The 23,079-nt window shown below is 29.2% G+C and overlaps 2 protein-coding genes across 2 annotated transcripts; both read left to right on the forward strand.

The window, feature by feature from the left end:
* Positions 1–3,770: 3,770 nt before the first annotated feature.
* On the forward strand, positions 3,771–7,041 carry LOC112701846 (cytochrome P450 71D10-like). Its single transcript, XM_025752629.2, has 3 exons — positions 3,771–4,400; positions 5,265–5,587; positions 6,197–7,041. The coding sequence occupies exons 1-3, from the start codon at positions 3,827–3,829 to the stop codon at positions 6,812–6,814; spliced, it is 1,515 nt and encodes a 504-aa protein (XP_025608414.1). The 5' UTR covers positions 3,771–3,826; the 3' UTR covers positions 6,815–7,041.
* Positions 7,042–11,692: 4,651 nt separating this feature from the next.
* On the forward strand, positions 11,693–17,323 carry LOC112703864 (cytochrome P450 71D10-like). The gene is made up of 5 exons (XM_029288209.2): positions 11,693–12,266; positions 13,571–13,617; positions 14,708–14,722; positions 16,153–16,404; positions 16,679–17,323. Exons 1-5 carry the CDS (start codon positions 11,696–11,698, stop codon positions 17,321–17,323), a joined length of 1,530 nt encoding a protein of 509 aa, XP_029144042.1. The 5' UTR covers positions 11,693–11,695.
* Positions 17,324–23,079: the final 5,756 nt, after the last annotated feature.

Raw genomic sequence — 23,079 nt, forward strand, 5'->3', positions numbered from 1 at the left:
ACAGTGGTTGTCCACCCTTATTATAGAAGAGGGGAGCCTCCACTTGTTGAAGTCAAAACCGAACCAACTTCTTTCTCCTTCAACAACACAGAACCGGTTCGGCCACACAGAGAGAGAAGAGATAACCATGCATTAACCAACATGCAATTACCTCTAGTCCTTCCTTGATCATCACTCTTCATCAATCCGGGCACTCCATCCTTGGCTTCCTCTCCAAGATGAATTTCTGGCCCTTGATGCTTCATGATGATGATGACTTCATCTGCTTCAATCTCTGCCTTCAACCATCACTTCGCCACTCTAGCTACTTCCTGTGGTGGTTGAGCAGAATCAAAGACAAGCCATGCTTCAAGAATCTCCCTTTGCTGGCCGAATCTTCATCTTCCTTTTCTGAGCATGAAGAGCTCGAGATTACCTCACCAAATCTAACCACATTTGGTGAAAATCTCAGCCACTACATACTTTACTTTTTCCTGCCATCATTAACTTGATGGTCTTGACGCATGCAACTTCTTCTTTTTCTTTGTTGATGAGCATAGCGTCCATAGCTTCCTGGACAAAGACCGAAGAAGAAACAAGAAAGAGATGAGAGAGAGAGAAGAAAGAATCTGAAGAAAAGCAATTTCAAAGTGTTTCAACTAATTAATTGAAAGTAGCTTGTTTTTACTTCCCTTAGAGTGGCGTGTTTGTCATAATAGCCATCAATCAATTCAGCTGTATTTCTCTCTCATATTCCCCATGCATTAATTAACAATGTAATAGATTTTGAAATCCATCACATGGTTAAAGGCTTGGTTCTGTTGGAAGCACTTTGCTTTCATTTTTCCTTGGTTTCGGACCAAGCTTGGAACCATTTATCACTAATAACATTTTGGGCTTGTAACATTGAGATTAAAACTGGCCCATTTAGTTAACATTTACTTTCCTGATGAAATTGGGATCAAGCAATGAACACATAGGAAGGCTTTCTTTGGGCTTTATAGAAACAAAATTTTCTGGCCCAACTAATAAAATCGTTTCAGCCAAAAAATCACACAACAAGAATTATATGGGGCTGAAATTTAATTAATTGGGCTTGGGATATTTCTTTTCATTTCGGCCCAATAACAAATCTGCACACACAAAATTATTTATTAAGCAAGTATGAATTAAGATCAAATTAATAATGTTGTAATTAAATATTTTAATAATGTTTGTTCATCATCAAAATTAAATAAGAGTTTTCCAAACTCATCAGCTTTGTTTTGGTTTATGATTGGTTTATGGAAGGGAACAAGTTTTTTTTTAAACTTAAAGAAAAAGAAAAAAAAAGTAGTACTAGTATTTTTATAAGAAAATGTTATGTCATAATTGTTTATGAGATTTTGTTTTATTAAATAGGTTGGATGTTAGAAATTTCCGTTGCCAATAAGCAAGGTTTGAAATTTTATATTTTGAATTGTAAGTATGAGATTAGATAGAAATTAATATCATTTTGTTTAAAAATTTAGGACCAAAAGCTTAAAATGGATTTGACGCAAATGGACACCATTAATTCCTAATTTAATGAACAATATTGTGTACAAAATTTAAATTTTTATGAGTTATATTATGTCTGTATAAAGAAACAGGGTGCAAAGTAAAAAATTTTAAAAACCAATTCCTTGCATTAGACTGATCTGCCTTTGCTAGTATTTGTAACTGAATATGCCTTTGTCTTTGTGCCTTTAACTTTGGCTATTAGAACCACTTCAAAAGAAATTCCACCATTCAAATCACTATGGTAGTTCTATTTACTTAAAGAGCCTAATTGATCCTAGCTTGGCTACTTATTGGACTTAGTTTGGTAGAATGGCAAATGAGAATGAAGTACTTATTCTCTTTGGTGACATGCCACACACAGATATGTATTTGTTTAATCTTTTGTTGTATTTACTAGAACATGTTAATCTTATTTGTTATTTTGTAGAAGTTTAAAATTGAATTGATATTATACGTTTTTTTGCTTATCTATATAAATAATGAATTTTTTATTTACTATTCTATCTTTCTTTTTAAATATTATAATCATGTATGAATAGAATAACTTAGCTGTGATGATCTTAATATATTAAAACTATTCAGTTAACCACAGTTAAACTAAGGCTACAATTCATTTAAGTATGTTGATAATGAACTAAATAAAAAAAGTACCATATTCACTTATTAAGGAACCTAGACACAGTTCTCTCTTGCCCCAAATACTGTTTTATGCACAACATTAAGGAACCTAGACATAGTTGCTTGACCTTGAATTATACATGCAAAGAAAGGCATAATACAGAGATCTAGTAATCCAGAGTTCAGAAAAGCATAATCATCCAAGAAATCAGGTGTTTTAGATGGAGAATTTCTAAAACTATTCAGCCTTTAGGTTTCATCATTGTGATGTTGCTTCCTAATAAATAATGCTACTTTTTCAGACCAAGAATACTTTTTGGTATGTTTCTAATTGCTTACACAAATTATATCAGCTAATTCTACTTTTACTTCTATATCCATCATCCATCAAAAACCTGATTATGAAACCTCGAAATTCACACATTGCTTAAAAATCTATTAGATGATTAAAATGACCAGCAGAATGCACAGACGATATTTCTATGTTGTTGTTATCTGAGAAGCAGATGAATCAGAATCTTTATCCCTAACTCCCAAAATAAAATGACAAGTCCCAACTGAAAGATCTCTAGAAATAACCAAACCAAGACCATCAAACCTTAAAGCAGAAATTGATTATTGAAACCAAATTATGTAGAGGAAACACAACATACCAAGAGAAATTGTAGTCAAGGTTCAATCACTAACAAATTCAACTCAATGATAATTTTCAACGACAAAAAGATTTAGCTAAGTAATTATTTGAGTAAAACAGTAACAAATTCAAAGTTCAGTAACGATAATCAGGAACTAATTCATCTCAGTGATGATTCTCAACAACAAAAATCTAGCTCAATGATATTTTCAGCAACAAAGTATGGATGTTCCGTGATAATCAGTAACAAATTCACGTCTGTGATTATTTTTAGCAACGAAAAAGTAATTTAATGATATTTTCAGTAGCAAAATCAAACACAACAACAAAATAGAAAAGGAAAGAACAGACAAAAAGTAGTTCAGTTTTTTATTGCAGGCTCTTACAATAATTATTATTTTATATATTAAAATAAAAAATAATACAACACATCTAAATTTTTTTGTTAATCAAATATAATAAAATTAGTTTAATATAATAAAAATCAGTTATAATTAATATTATTTTAAATTTTATTATTTAATTAAATTAAATTTATTAATTTATAAAAAAATTTAAATATATAACATTACTACAAAATCAACAACTTTATTTTGACACAAAAGATAATAAGTAGTAATAAAAGAAGTGATTTATCAAGCATTTTTCCCGAATATGACAAGCGCATATTCTTTCGATGAGAAATTCAATGAGTAGTGGTCATCCTTAATTTGTCCACTTTATCCGATTTAGGCTAGCCACATATTATTTTCTGTACCTTAGATAATAATCTGTGACTACTGATTGGTTTTCATAATAATATTGTTTGATGATAAAATAGAAATTAAATTAAAATCATATTTGCTTTTATTTATGTTCACAATTTTTTTATTTTATTAAAAAAATACAAAGTTTGTATTCAAATAGCAATATTGTATTTATTTTATTTTCTAAATAAATCTATATTTTTTATTTCACCAAAAAAAAAAGGATTATATATATAGTTGAGTTATATATATCTTTCTCTCCTATTAGTTCCTTCTTCCTCAATTATACATTATTCTAGCACATACCATGGATCTTCAAAACCTTATCTCTATCTTCACCACCTTCCTCTTTCTCTTTATGCTATTGAAAATAGCCGTGAAGAAATTTAGTTCTTCCAAGGATATTACCAATTTACCCCCAGGGCCAAGAAAACTACCCATCATAGGAAACATGCACAACCTTGTAGGATCAATGCCGCATGAATGCCTAAGAAACTTAGCATCCAAATATGGACCCTTAATGCACCTTAAACTAGGAGAAGTGTCCCACATCATAGTTACATCACCTGAAATGGCACAAGAGATTATGAAGACTCAAGATCTCAACTTTTGTGATAGGCCAAACGTTCTCTTTGCAAGAGTCATGAATTACAATCGAAAAGCCATTGCTTTTGGCCCCTATGGAGACTATTGGAGGCATGTAAGAAAGATATGCACCATGGAGTTATTAACACCAAAGCGTGTTCAATCTTTTAGACACATAAGAGAAGCAGAGGTTTTAGAGTTGGTCAAAGCAATATCTCAAAGTCAAGGCTCCATGTTTAATCTCTCTCAAAAGATTTTATCAATGACCTATGGAATCTCGGCTAGAATAGCATTTGGTAAAAAGAAATTTATTCACAGCGCAAATATTTTATTATTATTATTATTATTATTATTATTATTGTAGGACCTCAGGCGCTACCAGCTCGACTAAAACCAATTGGTGTTAGAAGAAGCGCATACCCTAGCCTTATAGTACATTCAGCAACACAAGCGCCCACGACATTCGATTGTGACTTGGCCCACATAGCCTCCACCACGGGACAATTGATGCACACATGGCCATCATAAAAGTTAATTTTTGTGGTGATAATTTTTTAATATTTCTTTAATATTGACTCTTAAAAATATACTATCCATGTTAGGAGTCTCATAAGAGGAATATTAAAAAAAAAGTCTTATATTAAAAATTAGGGTAAAATTTACTTTTTATTTCTGAAATTTAACAAACGTTTTAAAAATATTTTTAAGTTTTATTTTGTCCTAAAAATTTTTGATTTGCATCAAATATATTCTAAACAGCTAAATTTTCGAAAAATTTAACACCAATCTAACAATAATGCATAAAAATGATACTTGATTTGTTTGTGTTGAGGGTTGTTCTTATAAAATTGTTGTTGAATTGGTCTTAAATTTTTTGAAAAATTAACCATCAAGAATATATTTGATGCAAAAAAAAAAAATTTTAGGACAAAATTAAAAAAAAATAAAATTTAAGAATATTTTAAAATTTTTGTCAAAATTCAAGGACAAAAACTACACTTTACATTAAAAACTAACAAATAAATAATGTTGTAAGATTTTAGACTCTTTTAATATAATAATTAATTTTTACTATGATAATTCTATCAGGATTTTACATCTCATTACATATAACTTTATCATATTTGTTATTTAATAATTGTATGTTTTTTATTTGACAGGTAAAAAATATAGTTATCAGGAAGTTTTTATATCATCTTTTGAAGAAGCATTGCAAATAGCAGGAGAAAATTGTATTGCTGATCTGTATCCTTCAATTAGAGTAGTACTTGAAATGATGAGTAGAGACAAGACTAAACTTAAAGAATTGTACAAAATATCTGATAAGCTATTGCAAGACATCATAGATGATCATAGAAATAGAAAAAGTGGCAAATGTAAAGAAGAAGAAGGCAGTGAAGATTTAGTTGATGTTCTTCTCAAGTTTCAACAAAAAGATTCTGAATATCTCTTAACTGATGATAATATTAAAGCAGTTATTCAGGTTAGTCTAATCAAGACAATAATTATTATCAGTTTAATTGTTTTCTGTGAACCTAAACAAGTCACGTGTTCAAAAAATTTTGCCAGTATTTATTTTCTTAAATTTTTACAATATAAGAGTGATCATAAAGCTTTAGACTTAATTATGAAAAGTTGTGATTCGTATTTAGTTTTATTTTAACGTGGATATATATAATAATATTGTTGGAATTTTTTATTTAGCTAGGCATACATGTTGTTTCGTTGACCAGATACAAGAGAAATATCAAAGAGTTGATTTTTTAATAAAAATTAATTATTAAATATTTATGTTTTTTTTCAACAATACATACATACAAAATAATAAAAATATATAAAAAATAAATTAAACAATACAATAATTAGTTCTTATATCAATTTTTTTATGAAAGATTAACAGAAATTACTAATATATCATTTATTTGGGATTGATTAGCTCTTTTCTGATAAAATTATATATATATTACAATTTAAATGCATTAAAAGTTTTGACTATTTAATTTTTTATAATTTTTTCTTTATACTAATAAGATTATTAACTCCTTTAACATGTTTGTTAGCAAAACCTTTATTATAATTAATTCATTTGCAGGATATATTTGCTGGTGGTGGAGAAACATCTTCAGCAGTTGTGGATTGGGCAATGGCTGAAATGACTAAGAAACCAAAAGTGATGGAAGCTGCTCAAGCTGAAATTAGAAGAGTTTATGGTAGCAAAGGGTATGTGGATGAATCAAAATTGCACCAATTGACATACCTTAAGTCTATCATCAAAGAAACCTTAAGGTTACATCCATCTTTGCCATTGTTAATTCCTAGAGAGAACAAAGAACCATGCCAAATCAATGGATATCAAATTCCAGCCAATTCTAGAATTATTATCAATGCTTGGGCAATTGGAAGAGATCCAAGGTATTGGGTTGATGCCATGGATTTTAAGCCTGAGAGGTTTGTTGATAATTATTCAATTGATAATAGAGGCACAAACTTTGAGTTTATTCCATTTGGTGGTGGAAGAAGAATGTGTCCCGGAATTGCACTTGCTACACCAAACATGGAGTTGCCACTTGCTCAGTTGCTTTACTATTTTGATTGGAAGCTTCCCAATGGAATCAAGAATGAGGAACTTGATATGAGTGAGTTGTTTGGGATCACTATAAGAAGAAAAAATGATCTCTGCTTAATTCCCATTATTCATCATCAACCATAATTAATATAAATTATCCCTAGAGTGAGAAAATTAAAAGAGTGATTTTATATAAGAAAAATATAAGTAGACAATAAAAATACTAAATAATGTAAACAATAGATATATCAGATGTTTAATTTACTAAGTGTGCGGATGATTATTCTAATATTAAGATTTAGGTGGATAATTTGGGGTATAGTGTATTTTTACTTTATTGAGCTAATTTTAGAGTCCATTGTTCACAAAAATCATTGTCTACCTAACAAACTCTTTTTATATATTATGTTTTATTTATCACATTTGATCATTTTTCTATTACAAATTCTATAACCCTAAAGATAAAGCCTATAAATAATTCAAAAATATAAAATATCTCTCATTTCATAAATTAATTAATTTTGAAGTTGAGTTAAGTCTATTAAATTTTAATTTTGATAACTTATAAGCCCATTGTTATTACACTATTTTAAAGTGGAGTATATACTCAACAAACACTACAACAAAAATTGCAAGCGACGGCGATTTTTCAGTCAAGTCATGACGGCTTAATTTAAACTACCGTTAAATGTCATCCATGACGATTTAAAAAATGATAACAGATAAATTATCGGCATAGAAGTGGCAGCGATTTTATATATAACCGTTAGAATAACTACTATATTAGGCACATAGCAAACAATCGTAGTTTGAAATTGTCATTATATATGGTTTAAAATTACAAATTAAAGTTCTTTGTCATGGTTTGTAAAAGCTGTCAAAAAATATTCAAAAAATGGGTATAAAAATATTAAGGTAAACATATATTTACATATAAGTATATTCATATGAAATTAATAATTAAAAATTATTAGATAATAATTTAATTAAATTTATCAAATTATCTATCGAATGTCAAATATAAATTTCACATTTGCATGTAATAAATTTTCACCAAATATTTTATATATATGCATGGGTTATGGAGAAGCAGAAAAATCAAAGAATGCATCATCTATACATTACTATACCAAAGTCAGAAGTTAGGTATAATTAAGTAACCATCTTAACTAATTGGCAGCTAACAACTTTAACATATAACGTGTAAAGGCTTATAGTTTGAAATTTTTTTTAAATATATCTAAAATAATGATATTTTAATAATTTTAATTAATATATATTATATAAAATTTTTATAGTTGAGATCAACGGTTAAAATTATTAAAATATTGATGTTCAAAAAATATTTAACATTCTTGCGTGTGACACAATATATGTATGAATTCCATTAGAAAAATAATGAAAAATTTTGACATTGTGTACAATAAACTTATTATTTAGCCCAATAAGAATAAATAATAAAAATCACTCCATAAATTATCCAAATTCAAAAACTTTCGTATAATTATTTTACATTAAATTTCAAATTTTAAATCTCCCAATTTCAAATTTCAAAATTTTAAAAAATTTAGTTAGTTATTTTTAACCATCCGAAATCCTAATTTAACAAAGCATTTCATTTCAATATTCTCTTCTTTTTCAACCAACAACTACCCCACATTCATCAATAATCATCCCACTTTATCATCGCTGCTTGACTTGCCACACGTCACTCACTTTTAGTAAAAATAACTATCTACTTACGGATAAAAATAATCATCATACCTAATGAATTGAACATCCAACATATTTTAATTATATAGAATTAAATCCAATCCAATCAAAATAATTATCTACATAAAAATTAAAATAACCATCCGCATACCTACTAAAATGACCATCCTAAATTCACCATTAAAATAGAAGAAAAAGAGATGAATAAACAGAAAAAGCAACTATGATCATCCAACAATTTAATTTTTATTAAAAAAAATGTATAATTTGACACATAAATCTTATGATTTGATGTAACCATAAAACTGAAAAAGTAAAAAATGAAAAAAAGCTTGAACAGATGAAGGGAGATGAGTGAGAATCAAAAGTAAGCAATTGAGTGTTTGATTTGATATTGCGTGTTTGATGAAGGGAGATGAGTGAGAATCAAAAGTAAGCAATTGAGTGTTTGATTTGATATTGCGTTCAAACACGCGTGTGTTACATCTACTATACTCACGGTTAATTCAAACAGCGACATTGTTAAACTTTTGGCGGTGTATGCGAGAACCCGTGGTGGTGTCAGCTGGATTCTGCGGTAGCGTCGGCGACACGGTCGACCGAGAGGGATTACAACAACGTAAGTGAGGCTGCGGCAGCAAAAGAGGCACCGAAAACTAGGAACATATGATGAGAATAGGAGTAACTATCCGTATTGTGAATGAGTTTAATTGTTATGGGCGACGGCAGAGCTATGGGCAACGGTAGTTGCTGTCGGTAGTGGTGTGACACCAATAAAATAAAAAGAAACTGGACAAAAAAAAATCACGTCATATGAGAGAAAAAATTATCATTTTTGCAGTATACATAACTATTACAAATCTTTATTTATTTTAAATTTTAAATTATAAATTATTAAAAATTAATAATTTAATTATCATTTGATATTAATTTTAATTTTATCTCTATTATATATATATTGTATACTAAATTTATTCGCTCTCACGCTTTCTCTATATGTATACATCTAGCTCGGTCTAAAATATTTTTACATGATCAATAAAATTCTATAACATTTATATTTTAACCCAGTCTCGATAACTGATAGTATATTTTTAATTTTATTAGGGATACTTTTTAAAATCTCCTAACAAATATCTTAAACGTACTAGTAGTCAAGAGTACTATATAAAAAGACAAAGTTTACTAATTATTATATATTATTAAAAAGGTAAAATTGTTATATTTTAATACATTAAACACATAAACATTTGCAAATAATTTCTATCATTATCTTTTTACATAATGTTATTAAAGGACCTTTTAGCTAAATCTTAACTTTTTTCTCAAAATATTTTTATATTAATTACTTTGAACAATAAAAATTAATAATTTAATTTAAAATCATCTGATATAATTGATGCATATATAGGTTTTGTTAACCTTTCTAAGTTGATGTGGAGAAACAGCAGTAGCACTAACCAAGAGGTTTTAAAAGGCTCTACTTATATCCAAACAATTTCACTAGCTAGAGAACGGGTCAAAACAGTAAGTTCAATTGGTTCTTAATAAATGTCCATATCTAATAAGTGGGGCCTGGATTAATTATCAGTGGAAATTAAGAGAATTCAGCATACCAAGCAATCTCATCAGTGCCCGACTCACTCCGCCGATATATCTAGTCACCACCAATCTTTAACTGCATAAATATTTTAGCAACAAAATACGGCTTAGTTTGGTAAAACTTTTGCTTTTTAAAAGTAACTTATAAAAGCTATCTTTTAAAAGACAGCTTTTTAAAAGCTGCAGCACTTACATTTGGTAAAATCAAATTAAAAATGACTTTTAATAAGTACAAGCACCATAATTGTGTTTGGTAAAACAATTTTTAAAAGTTGAAAAAATTATAATAAACATGTTTATAACAAAAAAATAATTTTTTTTTTCAAATTCTTTAAAATTTTATATAATATTTTAAAATAAAATAATGTTAAAATAAAAAATTCATAATAAACATAAATATAATAAATAAATTCTTCTATTTTTTAACTTTAAAATTTTATATAAGTATCATAAAAATTTATTTTATCCTAAACATCATTACTAAAAATATTAAATTACCTAAATTACTATAATCTAATTTTTTTCACCAATCAAACTTAATGCTATATTATTTCGAACCATCTCCATAGTAGGCTAATAATAACACGGAAATCGGATATATTATAAAAACAAAAGAATCATAGAATAATTAATTAACATTACTTGAAAAAAAATCACAAGAAACAATAAACTGATAATATGATTCATGAATCAAATTTTGGAGTTCTAATTGAATCAATTAACACTTTATTTTGATACTAACTCAAATTTTAGAGACTAATAATTAACATATTTACTTGATTTATTCTCTGTACTAATATAAATAGATTTATCATTAGTCAATAATAAAATTTGTATGTAATCCAATGTTAGTACTGGGTACGTCCATTACCCACCTATGTATATTGGCTCACCTTTACAGATCATAAAAAATGGGACACATATCTCAAATAAACTACTCTTATGATTATATATCTATATTTACATATGGATATACATGTTGTTATTATAATTTGGACTAATGCTCATACAAAAAAAATTTTATGATTGGTTTTCATCAACCTCTTCCCGTTTCAAAGAACAGAAAAAAACAAACAAACATAATAGATCTACTGAAAAAATACAAAATTAACGCAAAAAAAATAATATAAATAGATAGAAGTTCATACCTAATATGTGATAGAGATGTATTTGTGTTGAAATTTGTGAAGATTAGGTTGAAAAATAAAAAATATATGAAGATTGTGTTAGATTTTATGAAGGTTAGGAAGAGAAGTTAGAAATATATGAAGATTTTAATGGCAATATAATAGCGGGAAATCGCAAGCACAAGCACTTGAGCTTTTTAATTTACCAAACGCAAAATGACGTGAAGCACCTCCTGAAAAAACTTTACCAAACCCAGCCTACATTTGATTTGTTTCGTTAATTTATTTATATATAACACTTTATGTTGCCACTAGCAAGAATTATCTACAGTAAAAAAATTTATAAAAAAATATAATAAATATATAATCGATCAATATTAAATTTATAACTTTTATATATAAATTTTATTATCCTAATTTAGAAATAATTAAATTTTTATTTTTTAAATATAATAAAATTAATCCTCTTTAATAATTTTAATATTATTAATTTTTTTTAATAATTAAATTTTTCTAACAATCATTTAGAAGAATTTTTCTATTATATAATGGTAGGCAAATATATCATTCTACCAAGCATATCATGGATCTTGGAAACCTTTTGTTTATTCTCACCACCTTCCTGTTTCTCTTTGTACTATTCAATTTAGTTATTAAGAAATCCACTTGTAATAAGACGAATTTACCCCCAGGGCCATGGAAACTACCACTCATAGGAAATATCCACCAATTTGTTGGTTCTTCACAACTCCATGAAACCCTAAGAAACTTAGCATCCAAATATGGACCCTTAATGTACCTTAAACTAGGAGAAGTCTCCCACATCATAGTTACATCACCTGAAATGGCACAAGAGATTTTGAAGACTCAAGATCTCAACTTTTGTGATAGGCCAAACCTTCTCTTTGCAAGAGTCATGACTTACAATTGCACAAACATTGCCTTTGGCCCCTATGGAGATTATTGGAGGCATGTACGAAAGATATGCACCATGGAGTTATTAACAACAAAGCGTGTTCAATCTTTTAGGCACATAAGAGAAGCAGAGGTTTTAGAGTTGGTCAAAACAATATCTCAAAGTCAAGGCTCCATTTTCAATCTCTCTCACAAGATTTTATCAACAACCTATGGAATAACGGCTAGAATAGCATTTGGTACAAAAATAAAATTATGCTCTCATCATATACGTATTATCTTATATTCTTTTGTTTATAATTAACTACTATAGGCTTGTTTGGGTGAGCTTTTAATAAAAGATCTTTTTTCGAGTTATCTTTTTTTAAAAGATCTTATAAAAAAGTAAAAATAATTTTATATTTGGATATCTCATCTAAAAAGGTCTTTTTATCTATCAATTATGTTTGGGTATAACAATATAAAAGTATTTTTTTGTTTATTTATTACATGAAAAACATCTTTTTTTTTAAGAAAAAAAGATCTTTTAAAAAAAGATATAAATTACAGCTTCTCAAAAAAGATCTTTTTTTTATTTTATTAGTGCTTTTACTTTTACTACTAGAAATTTGCCAAACACGTTAAAAAATTAAAAAAGATTTTTTTTATTAAAAAAAATCTTTTTTAACAAAATAATGGCGCCCAAACATGCACATATTTGATAAAAATGTTGAGTAAAAAAAATAGATAAAAACAGTTAAAATTTATCTTATTTAATATTTATTAATTATTTAATAAATTAATAAATATTAAATAAATAAATTTAAATATTTTTTATCTTTCTAACATTATTGATATTTTAAGATTGTTTAATTAATCTGCCAAAAAAATAGTTTGTTCATCCTATATATCTATATTTGTATATATATAAGCTACATGCTATGCCGGTGGTTATTATATTACGAAAGATACAATAGTTATATAGTTTTGATAATATTTAAAAATTATTATTAAAATAAGGATTATATTCTATTTATATTTTTATAACTCTTTTATTTTTATTTTTAAATTTAAAAGTATTTTAAATATGTAAAAGATTTTATTTTGATTTTAAAAATATTAAAAGTGTTTTAAAGTTATATAACTATCATAATTACTGTAATAATAGTCATCGTTGATACATGTCATGCTGGCAAAACTATTATTTACTTTAGGGGCATATTTCTAAAGGTGAAAATTAACTGTACTTAACTTCACGTCAAATTGATAATTTTAAATAATTTGACAAATTTAATTAAATTATCATCTAACAACTCTCATTATCAACATCGTATAAAATTAACTGTGCATTTGAGTTTTTAACTTTTTTAAAACTACTGAAAAAAAACCTCGTAATTTGTTGGAATTATTGTGGTGTCATTCCAAATATAATTATTAAGAAAATTTCTTATAACTTAATACATATTTTAATATTTGTATTTTATATTTAATTTTTATTGTTATTTTATTGTACTCTATCATATTTACTATCTAATAATTATATGTTTTTTATTTGACAATATAGGTAAAAAATATAGCTACCAGAAAGATTTTATATCATGTGTTGAGGAAGCAACACAAATAGGAGAAGGAAATTGTATAATGACCCTCAGTTTTAAAAATATAAATATAAATAAATTATAATTTATTTTATAAAATTAGAATCTCCTTATTTTAAAAAAAAATTAAAAATTATTCAATTATCAGAAATCGAACTAATAATTTTAATTTAATCAAATTCATATTATTATTATTATTATTATTATTATTATTATTATTATTATTATTATTATTATTATTATTATTATTATTATTATTATTATTATTATCTTCTGACTTTCCTATTTTGATTACCTATGCTTTCGTTTATATATATATATAATATACCTTATTATTATTCACTAAAGTTCGTTCCTGTATTATTATTATTATTATTCACTATTTAACCTAATACTTCAATCATTATATATATATATATATATATATATATATATATATATATATATATCCACTAAAATTTATCATTATCGATATGTATACATATACATATAATATTAAGCTTTGTAATATAAATTATGCTATTATAATTCATTCTTAGCTTCCTTCTATATAAGTATAATTTATTATTACAATTCCCTTTCATAAAGTGTGTATATAATATAAAGGAAGCTAAGGCGGCGTACTAATTATACATATATATATCATTAACGCATGCGAGGGGAAAGAACAGAAAGAAAACGGAGAGAGAAGACCAAGAGAGAACGTAAAATTCTTCTGAACCTCCGGCTTCGATTTTTTTGTAATCCGTAACTCCAATCAAAAATCTAATCCGGAGGCATAAACGATTCTGGACATTTTCTTCTTCAATAGCTCAGCCAAAAAGCTTCTCCGGAGCTTTGAATATTTTGATTCCGTACGAAGGTATAGTTTTGGTTTCTCGTAGTTAATGTTTAATGTTACGTGAAAACTTAGGCTAGAAGACCTTAAGATAGGAATGAACTGAGTGAATAATTGATGGATTGTGTATATGGTATAAAATGTGAGGTTTAGCTGTTGTCAATAATTTGTTGTTGAGGTTGGTCGGTTTGGAAAAAGATTTAATATTGGTATTTGTTTGATTATGAAATAATTTGTTACTGGAAATGATTTGAGTGACTGAGAGGTGTTTGGTTTGATAGTTGGGACCCTTGAAGGGTGGCAGAAATTTGAGTCTTAGAGGAGGTATTGCCAAAATTTCTTTAAGAATTGGAGTTTGATTTGAGGTAATATTTTAAAAGAGAAAGAGATTATTATGTGGCTTGTATATTTGAGACTATTTGTTGACCCTCTGTCGCAAGATGTGACCGGGCACTTTAACTCCCCGGATTCCCCCATGGGCATGCATAAATATGAATATTGAATATTATTGAGCTTGGAGTTTAACTCCATGGAATACTATATTATTGAGCTTGGAGTTTAACTCCATGGAATACTATACTATTGAGCTTGGAGTGTGACTCCATGGAATATTATATTTGAGCTTGGAGTTTGACTCCATGGAATATTATCGAGCTTGGGGATGCGCGCACAGAGGGACTGTCCAATGGTTAACTACCAGGACTTGTCGGGTTGGCTGTATAACCGACAGATGAGACTCATCAGCCATAGGACAGGCATACATCATATGCATTTGTTTGCTTTGTTTGGGTGTGCATTGCTTTAGTTTGCTTAACTGTTAAATTCTGTTTATCTGCTACTTGTTCTACTTGCTGTAAATGTTTCTCTATTTGTGTTTTCCTTGTCTGTAATGTTTGTCTATGTAATTAAGAGGCCCCTCGTCTGGCGAAGGAATGACGAGGGTTGTTCCACCAGTGATTCAGAGGATTAGAAGTGACAGAAAGTAGAATGTTGGGTTAAAGTTAGATTCAGAACTAGAATACCTTAGACAATTTACCTAACTTTCGGTTTAGTTGAATTCTTAAGCTGAAATCTGAGTGTCGAAGTTCTAGGAATGCCTCTGGCTTTCCCGAGACCTTTTATATTAACTATGCGGGCACCTTTACCATACTGAGAACCTCCGGTTCTCATCCCATACTATGTTGTTGTTTTTCAGATGCAGGTGGAGACACACCTCGATGAGCATTTGGGTATCCTCCTTACGAGCGAAGAACTGTCTTTTGGACTGTCATATTTTGTTTTAGGCTATGTATATATGTTTATAGAATCTCCGCATGTATATTTTGTGTTTTGTCCCTCCTAGAGGTCGACTTGGAGATACAGGGGTTTATTTTGTGGTTTGAGTTTTATTTTGGGTTGTATATATACATAATTATATACTCTGGTCGGCCTTAGCTTCGCAGGTCGAGTCTGGAGCTTGCTATCTGAGTTTTGGAACTCTGATATGTATATATATGTGTTCAGTTATCTTTCGATTTTACCTATCCGTTTTACGAATATCCATGCGAGTGTGTCACGATCTTTCTGTTTATCAATTTGTTTAGCTTGTTCTTCAAGGCTCCTAGATATGATTTCATTTAACTATATCTATGTACATATCCTTTTCTTTTAGAAGTCGTAATACCTTGCCACCTCTGCTTTACGACTTAAGCGTAAGGCCCTGTGTGGTAGGGTGTTACAAATTGTATTGCTGATCTGTATCCTTCAATTAGAGTGCTGCTTGAAATGATGAGTAGAGGCAAGACTAAGCTTGAAAAAGTGCACAGAAAGTCTGATAAGATATTGCAAGACATTATAGATGATCATAGAAATAGTGGCAAATGTGACAAAGAAGGAGAAGATCTAGTTGATGTTCTTCTTAAATTTCAACAAAAAGATTCCGAATATCTTTTGACTGATGACAATATCAAAGCAGTTATTTTGGTTAGTCTGTTAATTATATATAGATTGATCTTATTAGGAAAAATTATATAATTAAAAAAAGTACAATTTAACATTGTTAGAGATATAATTATTTATATTACTTCTTTATATCAGCTAAATTTTTTGAAAAAAAAGGTTATACAGTATAAATACATTAAAAGTTTTAACCATCATTATTTTTTCATGAAAACTTTTTCTATTAATAAACACATAAATTAATGTCATTAAAATATTTTTGTTAACAAAATAATTTTCATAATTAATCCATTTGCAGGACATGTTTGCTGGTGGTGGAGAAACATCTTCAGCAGTTGTGGAATGGGTAATGGCTGAAATGATAAAGAAACCAAGTGTGATGGAAAGAGCACAATCTGAAGTTAGAAGTGTTTATGGTAATAAAGGGTATGTGGATGAATCAGAATTGCACCAATTGAAATACCTTAAGTGTATCATCAAAGAAACCTTAAGATTACATCCATCTGTGCCATTGTTAGTTCCAAGAGAGAACAAAGTACCATGCCAAATCAATGGATACCAAATTCCAGCCAATTCTAGAATTGTTATCAATGCTTGGGCAATTGGAAGAGATCCAAGGTATTGGGTTGATGCTATGGATTTTAAGCCTGAGAGGTTTGTTGATAATTTTTCAATTGATAATAGAGGTACAAACTTTGAGTTTATTCCATTTGGTGGTGGAAGAAGAATGTGTCCCGGGATTGCATTTGCTACACCAAACATGGAGTTGTCACTTGCTCAATTTCTTTACCATTTTGATTGGAAGCTTTCCAATGGAATCAAGAATGATGAACTTGACATGACTGAGTTGTTTGGGAACACTGTAAGAAGAAGAAATGATCTCTGCCTGATTCCCATTATTGTCAAGGATATGCATAAAAATAACAATGTAATCAGCAGTTAGGATTATTAGTTACATGTAGTTAGCCTTGGTGGTCTTATTAGGTAATTCTGCTAGTAATTCTATTTGATTCTGTTTTCATTCTAATATTGTGAGTAACCTATATAAGCTCTTTATAAGGCTAAACATATGATCAAATAGTTCTTTCTCTCTAAGCCTTCACTTATTTCTTATACACACTGCATATTCTTTAAGATCACTTTATGATATCAAGATCATAGGTTTAGATCCGAACAGCACTTCAGAGAAACAGGGCTTAATTGCATAGGAATATATCTCCAAGATTAAATAAGTTGCAGATATTTTTACTTTTCTTGGTATCTCTGCCACCTCTGAAGAAGACATCGATGCAATCTTGAGAGATTGAATATGGATTAACAGATGCTTATCACTACAATCATGTATGATTAAACAAATCTCCCTTCTTGCTTGAATAGATATTCTTTATATAGCTAAAATCACTAAATACCTTCATTATGAAATATTAAAAAATTAACATAATTAATTATTTTTATTCATCAGTTAGTCAATAATATTTAAAAATATAGACTAAAATATATCATTAAATTATTATATTAAAAAAGTTAAATTGAGATAGTTAACAATACTAATAAAAAATAAAAATTTTTACTGATTCTTAAACTTTTTTCAATTTTATTAGTGATCCAAAAATTTTAAATTTTTTTAACAAATATTTAAAAGATACATTAAGAGTACTATATGAAAAGACAGTTTACTTAATATTATTAAAATAATAAAATTATGACTTTTTGAATAATACAAATTAACCATTTGATTCATAAACATCATATATATCTAAAGGATCCCGCTAGGAAAACAATGAAATTTGTATACAATAGCTACAATGGGCTCTTTATTAGGCCCAAATTAATATTAAAGCAGAAAATTAATCCTAATCCTATTATGGTTGTTTACTTTAACATACTACCATATTTTTACTATTTACAATTTTCTCCCAAATCTTCAATCCCCTTTATTTCGCTGATTGTTTTCCTATATCCCCAATCCCTTTAGTTTCGCTGATTGTTTCCCCATATTCCCATTTGCCGTTTTTTCTCCCACTATTCAAACCCTCCTAATTCCTTGCAGAGACCCGTGAGAAAGTTAGAACCCTGAGCCCCGCAACCTGCAAGCAAGGAAGGTCACAGGCGAGCAAGTGACCTGTTCGTTGCCCACCAACACGGCGCCGTCGCTGAACAACCTGCATTCGCTGCAACCCACCTGCCGGGCGAGAAGCCGTCGATCAGAACAGTGGCGTGGGAGATCTCACCGCTGAACTAAACATCTTCTGAGTATTCCACGACCGGGCCCCGTTGTCTCTGAGCAAAGAAGCAACCGACCTTCAAGAAATACCCGCCTGCTACTGAACGGGTCACCGGAAAGACATCAAACATCTTGACCGGAAGAATCCTAACCATCCAAGGTAAGTGGGTGAGGTTGTTCAGTTTCTGATTAGTAATTGTGGTTCCATGTTTGATTAGTGATAGATTTTGTTGATGAAATACGTGATTAGCCATGGTGGTATAGCAGTAGGAGCCATTTTTGTATTTAGTTTATGTTGTTGAATTTCTTCATGATTTTATTTTAGCGCGGGAAAGGTCAGAAAAGTTTGGAATCGTGTTTATATATGAGTTAATTTTGAATATTTTTTGTCTTTTTCCGTATGGACCATGTACATGTAACGTGACGTATAATGGCTGACCATCGTTGAATATTGGTTGATATTTGTTAGATGGTTACTTTAATAGAAATTTGGATGGTTAGTTTTGCAAATTTTTTCCATCTTTTGATCAGGATTAATGTTATTTTTATATATGAATGAGTGGAGATTACTGTAATGGTTTATTCCAATTTTATCAACTTTGACAACAATACCAATAAATGCTAATTTAAAATTTCAAAATGTGAAATTGTACTGGGGAGTGGCTTTGATAAAAGTAGTATTAGTATTGGGAAAATGCAATAAGAATAAAGCACGTATAACCAAAAATTAAAGGATAGAAATTGTGAGTTGGTCTAATTGCATTTTGGATAAAAAAATATTTGTGATGAATAATACAAATTGTGTCTATTTATTAGATAGTAGTGGTCTTTATATATTAGTTAGTTTTGTTTTAATTGATTTAATTGTGAGTGTTTTCCTAATTTTTAATTTTGTGTTCGCTTCCTAGAAATGGATGCCAATTTGTTAGTTGTAACCCACTTTGATTATTGTGCCCTCTTTGTTCTTTATCTCGCTAAACTCTATCATTTTCTCTCTAGTTTCTAAATCAATAAAATGGTGTGCCATATACTAGTCTTGTATCTAGAGAATCCAACAATAGAGAATCATTCATTATTGTTTTGGAGATTTTACTTTCTTTTATTAAGATTTTGTGAATTGTGAATGCTGTGGTTAAATGGGGTCTGATGAAGCACTGCCAAACTGAAATAATGTGATGGGAGTTTCTTGTGGATATATATATATATATATATATATATATATATATATATATATATATATATATATTTGGGAGTGTTAGGGAATGTTATATCAGCCCATTGATTTTTGTTGCTCATGATTCACTATATACCAGAACTACCACTTCATGAGAGTCATTATTTGATCATGTGATTGACTCTTGAGAATTGTGTGGTGTATATGTTTACTATATACTTGCTCCTTCATATTACCTAATCTTATTCTTATGATCATTTTGTATGCTGTTGATCTTATTTATTTATTTATTTATTTATTTGTTTTTTCATATTCATTGGTCCTGGTTATTGGATAAAATTAATGTGGCTGGCCTTGTTACTTACTTTGGATGAACAATCAGTGTGTGATCTTACATGGCGACTTTGGTATAATTTTTTTCACAATGTGAATTCAGCACGACAGAGCACTACTAGATGCTGGCATATTAAATTACATGGCTTGCATTATAAACAGAATTGTTTTCTTTTCTGCAATACGAAAAATTATATATGTATTTTTTTTATGGCTTTCTGAAGTTAAATTTTATCCGCAAATTTATAAATTTGTTGGTGTGCTTGATATAATTAATGATCAGTCTATGCATAAATTTAACCAGTGTTATCCATATATGCCACTATACCAAACATTTAGAGAATGTCTACCAATTCAGTTTGCTTGGAATTCGGTTATCTCTGTATCAGGACTTCACATTTCTTAGTTCACTCCCTGTATACCATGTTCTTAATTCGGTTATCCTTATTACATGGCGACTTTGGTAGAATTTTTCTAATGGAATTCTATCAATTGTGTAACTTTATTCATATAAAACAGGTTGAATGTTTAATATCATTTGGTCCATAAAATAATTGAGTGCTCATCTTTGAATTTTTTTATGTCACTATATATATAGTATTAACCATTTTTTTATTATTAACTGCCCTTGGAATTGATTTTGAGACCATCTTAGATTGTTGCTCGAATTGAGGGTAGAACGAGAGTCGAGTGTTAGAAGTGAGGGAATTTTGTTTTATTTCTTTTCCTGTAAGTAATTAGTGATTGCAATAATGCAACAAGTTGAAAACAGCAACTATAGCTGACCAAGCAAAAGACAAACCTATCTCTAAACCGGCCGAAGACAAAATCAGATGGGTAAAAAGGTATCCCGTTGATTACAAGATTAAATGACCATATATGGGTATTTATTACCACCTTCTGCTGATCCATATTTGTTTTGCTCAACAGAAACTAGTGGAGACGCGTTGCTCATCTTGCTACATTAACAACTTATTTACCCAAGGGGCAATGCGCAAAGGCAGGAAGAAGTTGCTTACTTAGGATTAGTTTCAATGAATTGAACTACCACATTATACTGAGTTTACCTACTGCTGAGATGCTTAGGGATTTGTTTTTGTTAAATTAGAAAGACTTGATTCCAAGACATCTTTTGTTTTTCTACAGTACAATGATTTATTGGTTATGTTACCTAAAAATTATCTATCTTTTTCTATATATTAGAATCCCGAATTTATCAAGGTTTTTTGGTACAGTTGGCATAATTGTGCATGTTGAAATAGGTGACAACTAACCATCCACCAATATAGCTAAACTGAACATCCCATACCTTACTATACTGAACATCCAGTTTAACTAGATAAAATTCAAAACATAACAACCAAGTGCAACATAGACAAGTACTAACGGGTAACTATCCATGCTTAGAGTAAAAATGAACATCTGATTACCTATGGGAATGAACATCCACTTTGGATCATTAAAAATACTTGTAAACAGTGTATATAACAAACAACTACGCACCGAAAAACTATACAGTGAAGCATGTAGAAATAAGGTACAACTTTATTAAACTATCTGGTATATTACAAAATAACCACCAAATATACTCGTTATGCATTAAGTATACACGAAATAAAAATAGTAAAATGGTTTGTTCTAACTAATGAAAAAAGGGTTCTTGCAATTAATAACATATGGACTTTTGCAACAGCTGCCTTAGAACCTTGAAACTAACATGAATCCTAAAAACACAGAGATGAGAAAATATACAATCTCACAACCTCGTCCAACTAATCCCACTTTTTGTTGAAGGAGCTTAACAAAGATATGAAACCACCGGCTTGTTCGGGACCATTCAGGCCAGAAACAGCACAATGGTTTATATCTTGAAGTGTGTGCGGACGAACCACCTGCCAAAAAAAAAAGAAAAAGTCCAAATAGTTATGTTCTAGGATAGTACTATACCAAATAAACAATGAACGTTGAGATTAAGCCAAAGATATACCGGGGGTGAATTCTTTTGTTTTCTCCGTCTTGAATTCTTGATGGACTTCTCAAGGGCAGAGTCAAGCCTCTTACTCTTTGGTTGCAAATGCAGCTTTCTTTGCATAGGTCACATAAAAGTCATGCGCCATCTGTAACTGAGCAAACCGCATTTCAACTCTTGGTATCTCGTCTTCTTGTAGGTTACCATGATCTGGTAACTGTATTTTATATTAATCCAAAAGAAAAATTAAATACCATTAGTTATCAAATCAAACATGAACATTATAACTACACAAAAGTAAGCTATTTTACAATACCTCATCTCCAAGCTCCTTCTCTTCACTTCCAACATCTGTAACATCCGACAACTGCGTGGCCTAAAATTCCAAAACAAACAGAGTAACCAAAAGGAGGAAGATCCTTATCAAAACTCATTTCAATAAAATCTCTAAAATAATCACCGAAAACACATCAACAGCTACAAATCCAGCTAAGAGAATTATTTTTTCATTTCATGTATTATTTAATTAATTTCTCCCCTTTATTTGTTTTTTTCTTTATCCAATGAAAATCATGAGGAATTATTTACTCCATTTTGGCTATTATTTAAAGGCTTTAATCACCTTTTAGTGGCTTCTTTTTTCACTCCATAAACAAAATTATTTTAATGTATATTTACATACACACACTCTTTTCTTCGGATGCAGGAAGAACATAAGCACATCATTCATTATAAACCACTCAAATAACTTCATAATTAGTTAATCTATGCAAATTTAGCATAAACATAACCATATAATCCCATAAGCATAAAAAATATTAAAATAACATGCAGGAAGCATATGAGCATATAACTAAAAAATATGTAGTGAGCATATAACCATATCATTAAATGATTATAACACTCATATAAGCATTCCATGGTTAGCATGTTGCAAATACAAGTAGCATTCACTTCAATTCAGTAAACAAATTTAGCCACTGCATCACCCTATGGTTA

Source organism: Arachis hypogaea, chromosome 7 (genome assembly GCF_003086295.3).
Source record: "Arachis hypogaea cultivar Tifrunner chromosome 7, arahy.Tifrunner.gnm2.J5K5, whole genome shotgun sequence".
NCBI lineage: Eukaryota > Viridiplantae > Streptophyta > Magnoliopsida > Fabales > Fabaceae > Arachis > Arachis hypogaea.